We start from the raw sequence: 8372 nt of genomic DNA, 5'->3' as shown, positions 1-8372 counted from the left end.
GAGACTCTGAGCTCTGTGCTGGAGCCCTGTCTCTTGGGGAGACTCTGAGCTCTGTGCTGGAGCCCTGTCTCTTGGGGAGACTCTGAGCTCTGTGCTGGAGCCCTGTCTCTTGGGGAGACTCTGAGCTCTGTGCTGGAGCCCTGTCTCTTGGGGGGACTCTGAGCTCTGTGCTGGAGCCCTGTCTCTTGGGGAGACTCTGAGCTCTGTGCTGGAGCCCTGTCTCTGGGGGAGACTCTGAGCTCTGTGCTGGAGCCCTGTCTCTCTCTGAGCTCTGTGCTGGAGCCCTGTCTCTTGGGGAGACTCTGAGCTCTGTGCTGGAGCCCTGTCTCTTGGGGGGACTCTGAGCTCTGTGCTGGAGCCCTGTCTCTTGGGGAGACTCTGAGCTCTGTGCTGGAGCCCTGTCTCTGGGGAGACTCTGAGCTCTGTGCTGGAGCCCTGTCTCTGGGGAGACTCTGAGCTCTGTGCTGGAGCCCTGTCTCAGGGGAGACTCTGAGCTCTGTGCTGGAGCCCTGTCTCTTGGGGAGACTCTGCTCTGGCTGGAGCCCTGTCTCTTGGGGAGACTCTGAGCTCTGTGCTGGAGCCCTGTCTCAGGGGAGACTCTGAGCTCTGTGCTGGAGCCCTGTCTCAGGGGAGACCTACCCTCCATGAGGACCCTCAGGACATCTCTCAGGATGGTGATGGTGGTGGCCAGGACCAGCAGAGAGAAGAGAAAGGTGCAGATCGGGTCGATGATCTTGTACTCTGGCTGGGAGGAGAGAGAGATAGAGAGACACACACACACAGATTTGTCACGGCAGTTTGCTACGTAGCGCTGTGCTCTGGACTGACCCATTCCTCTCCACCTCCAAGACAAGACCCAGGGTGGTGTAGATCGATCCCACAGTTCAAGTTCTGTCAGTCTACAGAGGATCCCGGATCAGATTCTATAAAGAGGCTGAAATCTTGTATATCTGAGATCTCCTGAAGGTTGCCATTTATACATATATATTTTGAATAAGATTAGATTGCACGCTTTATTGGTGATCTCAAGTTGAAAGATTGTAAATCTTTTTACTATTTCAGATTGCAGGTTTATGAAATTTACAACATTTTGCAGAGGATATTCTGAACCGATCTGCACAGCTGAAGCTTATATCTCTTGGATTCCCAAGAACCAGCCAATCACAAATCTGCTAAGAATATCCTATTCATGAATTGGACTGGCTACCGTCAGATAAGGCAGTCCAAGACTGGTGCTAGTCAGGGTCTGTGAAACCAGCCGTACGAGAGCGAGAGAAATCATGAGCAAGCCGATGCCTCCCCCACGCCCCGTCTCTGGGAGCTTTACCTTGAAGTAAATGACATAGGCAGCGATCAGCACGCCCACGCTCTGCAGCAGGTCCCCGATCACGTGGATGAAGGCGGCCCGCACGCTGGGGTTCTGCTGGGGGCTGGCAGAGGTGTCGTGGGAGTGAGACGCACCGTGATGCCCATGGCTGTGCCCGTGAAGGTGACTGGACTGGTGGAGTGTGATCCCCATTCTACAGCAGAGAGAGAGAGAGAGAGAGAGACAGGGAGGCAGGTTAGAAATCACCAGGGCACTGATCGGCAATGAAACAAGAAACTGGACAGCCTTCCTTATTCCATTCCCATCACTGCAATAAGAAAACATCTACATTTCTCGAAGTATCAGAGAATGAAAAGCAAAAAAAAGCAAAAAAAGTAATTCGTCTACGAAGTGAACTCTAAAGTAAGCATTCCACATTCTTAAACAAAAGTCTTTGCAAGCCTTCTCGTCGATTAGAATCCAGAATCTTATCTCCTTGATCACTAAACTCCAATTATGGTTTAAATACATGAGTAGGTGGAGTGGCTGTGCTGAACTCTTTGCACTAGTGTTCGGTTTGGGAGTATCCCGGTCTGTGGGGGTCCCTACATGACGTTGACAGCGACGGCACAGCCCGATGTGATGAGCATCACCCTGCCGTCGATCTCATACTGCTCAGTGAGGATCCTCTGCACTGCCAGGTACACCAGGACCCCGGTCACCACCCAGATAGACAGCACAGACACCAGCGCGCCCAGGATCTCTGCAACACACAGCACAGCACAGCACAGCACAGCCAGAGAGTGACACAGAACACACAGCACAGCCAGGGAGAGAGTGACAACACACAGCACAGCCAGGGAGAGAGTGACAACACACAGCACAGCCAGGGAGAGAGTGACAACACACAGCACAGCCAGGGAGAGAGTGACAACACACAGCACAGCCAGGGAGAGAGTGACAACACACAGCACAGCCAGGGAGAGAGTGACAACACACAGCACAGCCAGGGAGAGAGTGACAACACACAGCACAGCCAGGGAGAGAGTGACAACACACAGCACAGCCAGGGAGAGAGTGACAACACACAGCACAGCCAGGGAGAGAGTGACAACACACAGCACAGCCAGGGAGAGAGTGACAACACACAGCACAGCCAGGGAGAGAGTGACAACACACAGCACAGCCAGGGAGAGAGTGACAACACACAGCACAGCCAGGGAGAGAGTGACAACACACAGCACAGCCAGGGAGAGAGTGACAACACACAGCACAGCCAGGGAGAGAGTGACAACACACAGCACAGCAGCAGGGAGAGAGTGACAACACACAGCACAGCCAGGGAGAGAGTGACAACACACAGCACAGCCAGGGAGAGAGTGACAACACACAGCACAGCCAGGGAGAGAGTGACAACACACAGCACAGCCAGGGAGAGAGTGACAACACACAGCACAGCCAGGGAGAGAGTGACAACACACAGCACAGCCAGGGAGAGAGTGACAACACTGTGCTGTGTGTCAACACATGTTTAAACTTTATGATAATCACTCAGATGACCAATAACAACAAGAACTCCAACAGAGTTTAACAAACAAAATGACTGAAAAACTGCAATGTGCATCAGACAACATTCATACTTGAATGTTAAAAAAATAAATAAATAATTACAGCTGTAGAAACAATCTACATATTCCGTGCATACTTCTGAGTGTTCATGTTTTGACAGAATTGTAAATGTTTAACTTTTGGAAACAGTTTAAGCTCTAAACTAGTAACACACTTCAAGGTAAACGTTTTCAGCAATGAACAGCAAATCATTTTGTAACAGAAACAAGGCTATTAACAGACTTCATCCTCCCTCAGTCATGTTGTGTTAACAAACACCCAGTCTCCCCCTGGCAGCGAGGTCCTTACCCGCGCGATGCCACCCAAAGTTCATGGTTTTGGTGGCGGGGCGCGATGCCATCCACAGTGAGAAGAGGCTGAGCAGCATGCTGGCAAAGTCCGTCAGTAAGTGTGCCGCGTCAGTCATGATGGCCAGGCTGTGGGCGAGGTACCCCCCTGCAGAGACAAGCAGCAAGGTTCAACCTTCACATTTCAAAGTTATATATTTAACCAGGATAGAACTCTTGATATGCATCTCATTTTCAAAGCAAGCAACAGCAGCAAGAAATAATGCAAGAACATCACTGGCAAAGAGAGACAAATCATTCAAACAGGACAAAACGCTTAATCATACAAACAGCAATACAAAATAAAAGCACAAAACATTCAGCAATTCCAGTGTTGATCCTGGTCAGTATTTACACTCCAGATGCAACCCTGCCTACCTGCTGAAGGGCTGGTTTTGAACCAGCGAGTTCAGTTATAAGAAAAGGTGGTAAACATGTTTCCAGTGTTTTGGTATAGAGGCAATTCTTGTGTATTTCAGCGAGGACCACTGAGTCGCACCTGAACAAAGAACGCGGTTAGTATTTTCATTTGAAGACGTTACCGTTGGAAACGTTATCAATATCAGACTATTGGACCCCTCTCCTCAATGTTGATCTTTTTCTATTGACACCGACTCAACACAACCATTTTCAATTGAAACTTAATTTTCAATATGTACTGCGCTCCCTTTCATAACGTTGCAGTCGGGCGCCGTGGTTACGAGGCCATGCTGTTTGGGTTTCGAGAATGAGAGTGCTACTGGAGTGGCAATGTGGGGCAAATGGGAGCCATGACCGTGCTGCTTTATAACTGGTTCCGTGGTATAAAGGATCATCGTATCAAGGGCAGAAATATTAAAATAATAATAATAATAATAATAATAATATTAATAATAAGGGTTAGGTGCCATGGTATAGAGTGCTTCCCCTGCTCCAGTGACCTCCCTGATGGAAACTCCAGTAATATAACTGGTCCTGCTGGTGGAGGACACTTCAAGCGTTGGTTGAGGAGCTGATGAATCCATTTGCTTTAAACCTGGTCTGGGATTTTCTATTCTTGCCCAGCGAGAGGCCGCTATATATTTGTTCCAATTCCCACTTGTTATCTGGAGCCTGACCCTAGGATCTCATGCCCTGCCCTTGCCCTGGTTCCTTACCCACCACCTCCCCGATCATGAAGACCAGACAGACGGCTGAGGCCACGTACAGCTGAAGGCGGGCCCTGCGCTTCTCCCGCTCCCCGCGGCTCGTCTCGCCCACCTTCCCGTGACAGTGCTGCTGCTGAGCAGCTCCAGCCAGCTCCAGGGGGCTGAGGTCACACAGGAACCTGGGGAAGAGACGCTCCGCAGGCTGACTGCCTGGGCTGAGAGAGAGGGGAGAGAGGGAAGAGGGAGAGGGATAGAGGGGCGAGAGAGTGGGAGAGAGGGATAGAGGGAGGAGTTGTGGGGAGAGAGGGAAGAGGGAGAGGGAGAGAGGGGCGAGAGAGTGGGAGAGAGAGAGGGACGAGGGAGAGGGATAGAGGGGCGTGAGAGTGGGAGAAAGAGAGGGATAGAGAGGGGAGGTGTGGGGAGAGAGAAGAAAAGGAGGAGGGAGAGTGGGGAGAGAAGGAGAGGGAGGGGGAGAGAGGGGATAGGGATAGAGGGGAGAGAGGGAGAGAGGGAGGGAGAGAGGGAGAGGGGAGAGGGATAGAGGGGAGAGAGTGGGAGAGAGAGGGGATAGAGAGGGAGAGAGGGGATAGAGGGGAGAGAGGGATAGAGGGGAGAGAGTGGGAGAGAGAGAGGGATAGAGGGGAGAGAGAAGAAAAGGAGGAGGGAGAGGGATAAAGGGGCAAGAGAGTGGGAGAGAGAGAGGGAGGAGAGGGAGAGAGAGGGAGAGAGAGGGAGAGAGAGAGAGGAGAGGGGAGAGAGAGAGGAGAGAGGAGAGAGAGAGCGGAGAGAGAAAGGGGAAGAGATCCAGAATTTTAGAAGAATCAGACAGGTTAACATTCACTCAAGCAGCATCAGTGTTAACAGTCTCATCCCTAAAAGGAAGGAAACATCATTTTAAACACACTTTTTTTGTTGCACATCTCAATCTTTGGGGGTTGTGAAAGACACTGTGTCACACAATCCTGATTCATGTTTTGGAATCTTTTTAAATTACTCTCTGTATAACCACCCTCTGTATTGCTGGATTGTTAACTAGACCAAACACAATTATGTTTATAGCTACAAATTAAATTCTGGTACAGGTATCAGATTTTGACAAGGTAGCAAAATGTGACGTGTCATATTTTACTACCAGTAGCAAATGTTGACGTTACACCAGTAGTAGGCTACTGCAAAATAAATCTGTCCAGAAGCATTTCAAATGTATTTTTTTTAAAAGCGTTTGACCAGCCATACAAAGATTTAACATCTTTAATGAAATGATGTCTTTGCACTGTCCTTCACTTTCCAACCTAAAGATATTCTGAGAGCAGGATTTGGGATCCAGTCTCTGGGATGACGGCTGGGAGTCTGTCCTCACTTGAGGGCCCTCTTCACCAGTCTGTGCCCCTCACAGCCTTATACATTTTAAAGTTCTGCAGCGCATTCATCTCTCGAAGGCCAGGCTGCCAAGGATTTATCTGGGTTTGGACCAACCTGTGACCGACGTGGACAGGCCTCTGCTACCCTCATCCTCATGTTTTGGTCCTGTCCTAATCTAGCTCACTTCTGGACAGCTATTTGAGACCCTCTCCCAAATCATTCAGCACCCTATCGACCCTGACCCTCTAATTGCATTATCTGGTATAACACCATCTGACATTTCATTAACACAACTGCAGTCTGACTCTTTGGCCTTCTCCACACTACCGGCTAGAAGCCTGGTTCTGTTTGCCTGGAAACAGGCTGCCCAGCCCACACATGCTCAGTCATTGACCTTTAGCAGCACCTAAAGCTTGAACAAATTAAATATCCACTCTGTGGATCTACTGGAAAAATGTACTTGGCTTGGCATGCCCTTCTATCACATACTAATGAACTCAGATTTCCACAGCTCCCCTGATCTGCACCCATCTGCCTGCCCCTTTTCTCTCTTCTGAATACAAACTGACTCTGGCAATCTTTCTCTTTCATTCTTCCTCTCCCTCTTTTCCAGGCTGTTTTTCTCTCTTTTTTGCCATGTGAGGTTATGACCTATCCAATTAAATCAAACACATTGAATGCCCTGTTCAGCTCGTTCCCTACACTTATGCTTGTGTTTCAAGACTGTCTTTGTTTACTACATATTTTAAATCACAAACAACAAACGTCACCCGCCACTTTTTACCGTCTCTCGGTTTATACATTTCCAATAAAGCCGGTGCTGTACAGGAAGATGCATTCACGCTGCTTTTCCCTGCGCTATTCTAACTTGCCTTAGTACTGTGACTACCGTGCAGACTTTGAGAAAGAATTTAGTCTAACATTTGTCACTGAATTTAGTTTCGTAGTTCTGTTTAGTTATGGAAACAACAACACAGAGTACGGTTACGGACGCCTGAGGTTTACCCTTATATTCGTGATTTCAATATTTGTTTACTTAGGAGGAGGAGGGGGTGCTGTGCAAAACACCCAACCCATTTTCTTTTTTTCAATACCCTCTTCTTAATCTAATGTTTTCAAACTACGAGAACAGAAAATGGTATATCTTTTCCTTAGAAAAAAACAACTGAAGTGTACTGTTAGTTACACAACACAGTACGCATGGCAAGGTATTGCGCAGCCTCTACTATTAAAAACGGTTAATCCCAGATTATTAAACCCACCTTCCGTTCATCGTGTAGGTTTTACGCGTCTCACTCAGCAGACTCGTCTTTTCATTGACATCGTCCATTTGATTCTGTTTGTTTAACGCGAATTTGAAAGAGCAGCTACACGCTGTAAAGGTGTCGTCCAGCTCTTAACCCTTCCTCTGCAATCTTAGCTCAGTATCTTCTGTGGACCGAGTGCACTTTTTCTCTCCCGGCGTGGAAAAGGCAGTTAATTGTGGTCGTGCGCAAAAACCCTGACCAGCCTGACAGACTGCAGTTTCCTAGTTAAGACCTCCTTCACCATTCACCCGGTGCGGATGCGTAGTCCACATGTTTCAGTTGTACCCCATCCCGCTAGCCCTGTTACTAATTTAAGAGTGTTGTGTGTATATCTAAAACTTACTTTACATGCAGTCATCGATTAAGACGTTTCAGAGAGCTACGTTGTATTTTTCAGTAACTTTAAAAATGCTTTGCCGGGAGGCGAAATGATAAAGCAAGTGTATAAAACATGTCAATGTTTGCGTTTTGTTTATACTTATTGCCAGTAAAATGTTGATAGATGTTTTTAAAGTTTAAAATAGGATGCCGTGAATCCGAGTCCAGCCTGTATTTAATATCCATTGTAAACCATTTCATCTTATTGAAACGGGCAATTAATACGTAAACACACGTGGTAGATACAATGCTTAATACAGTTTGCATCAGCATCACACTGGGGAAACCACCAGTCACTTCCCTACTGACAAAGTTACACTCAGCGCCAGGACCGTTTTGCAATCACTGGCCTCTCCCGTGATACCTTCTCGTTGCAGCATCAGCTCTTACCAATAAATTGTTGAACCGACCTGGAAACTAAAGGAGAAACAAACAAAAAAAAAACTTTTATCAAAGGCCTGGGGTCAGTTTCCCAAAGCACTGCTAGTCTTATTTTCACCTGTTTGAAAACAGTCTATATTTTAAGATGGGAGCGATAAAGTTTAGTAGAAATCCACTCAGCAAGTCTATACGACTAAAGGGTAAATGTGTTACTTACTTTTTCTTTTTTAATGAACTGAACTGGATTTAGCAGACTGCTACTCAGAAGTGCTTTGTGAAGCCCTGCCCTCTAACCCCTGGAGCAGGCGCGGGACCCAATGAAGAGTGCAATTCCTTCAAAGTGCATTCTCATGCAGTCCTGAGATAGGGGTCATATGAATACTCAGTACAGGTAGGAACATGCTTTTTGTTCTGTTTTTTTGAATGCCATGTTACAGTGAGTGAAGGCTATATCATCATATATAAAGATGAGGGTACACCCAGCACTCAGCTGTACAGAGCAATGTTATGCAGAGTCCAGGGACTCTATAAGCACAGCAGATTGGAGCTCAGTGGT

General features: G+C 47.7%; 1 protein-coding gene across 1 annotated transcript in view; it reads right to left on the bottom strand.

Moving 5' to 3' along the window:
• Nucleotides 1–7951, bottom strand: part of LOC121303277 (zinc transporter 2-like) — an 8490-nt gene extending 539 nt beyond the window's left edge. The window contains exons 1-6 of the mRNA XM_041233863.1: nucleotides 7013–7951; nucleotides 4398–4603; nucleotides 3224–3370; nucleotides 1916–2069; nucleotides 1328–1520; nucleotides 452–745 (exon numbers count right to left, since the gene is read on the bottom strand). Coding sequence (XP_041089797.1) covers nucleotides 452–745; nucleotides 1328–1520; nucleotides 1916–2069; nucleotides 3224–3370; nucleotides 4398–4603; nucleotides 7013–7080 — 1062 coding nt within the window. The 5' untranslated portion in view covers nucleotides 7081–7951. The remainder of the gene's footprint in view (nucleotides 1–451; nucleotides 746–1327; nucleotides 1521–1915; nucleotides 2070–3223; nucleotides 3371–4397; nucleotides 4604–7012) is intronic.
• Nucleotides 7952–8372: the final 421 nt, after the last annotated feature.

The sequence above is a fragment of the Polyodon spathula genome, chromosome 32 (assembly GCF_017654505.1).
Source record: "Polyodon spathula isolate WHYD16114869_AA chromosome 32, ASM1765450v1, whole genome shotgun sequence".
In the NCBI taxonomy this organism is placed as follows: domain Eukaryota; kingdom Metazoa; phylum Chordata; class Actinopteri; order Acipenseriformes; family Polyodontidae; genus Polyodon; species Polyodon spathula.
Note: the sequence above shows the minus strand (reverse complement) of the source record. Positions and strands in the feature narration are given on the sequence as shown.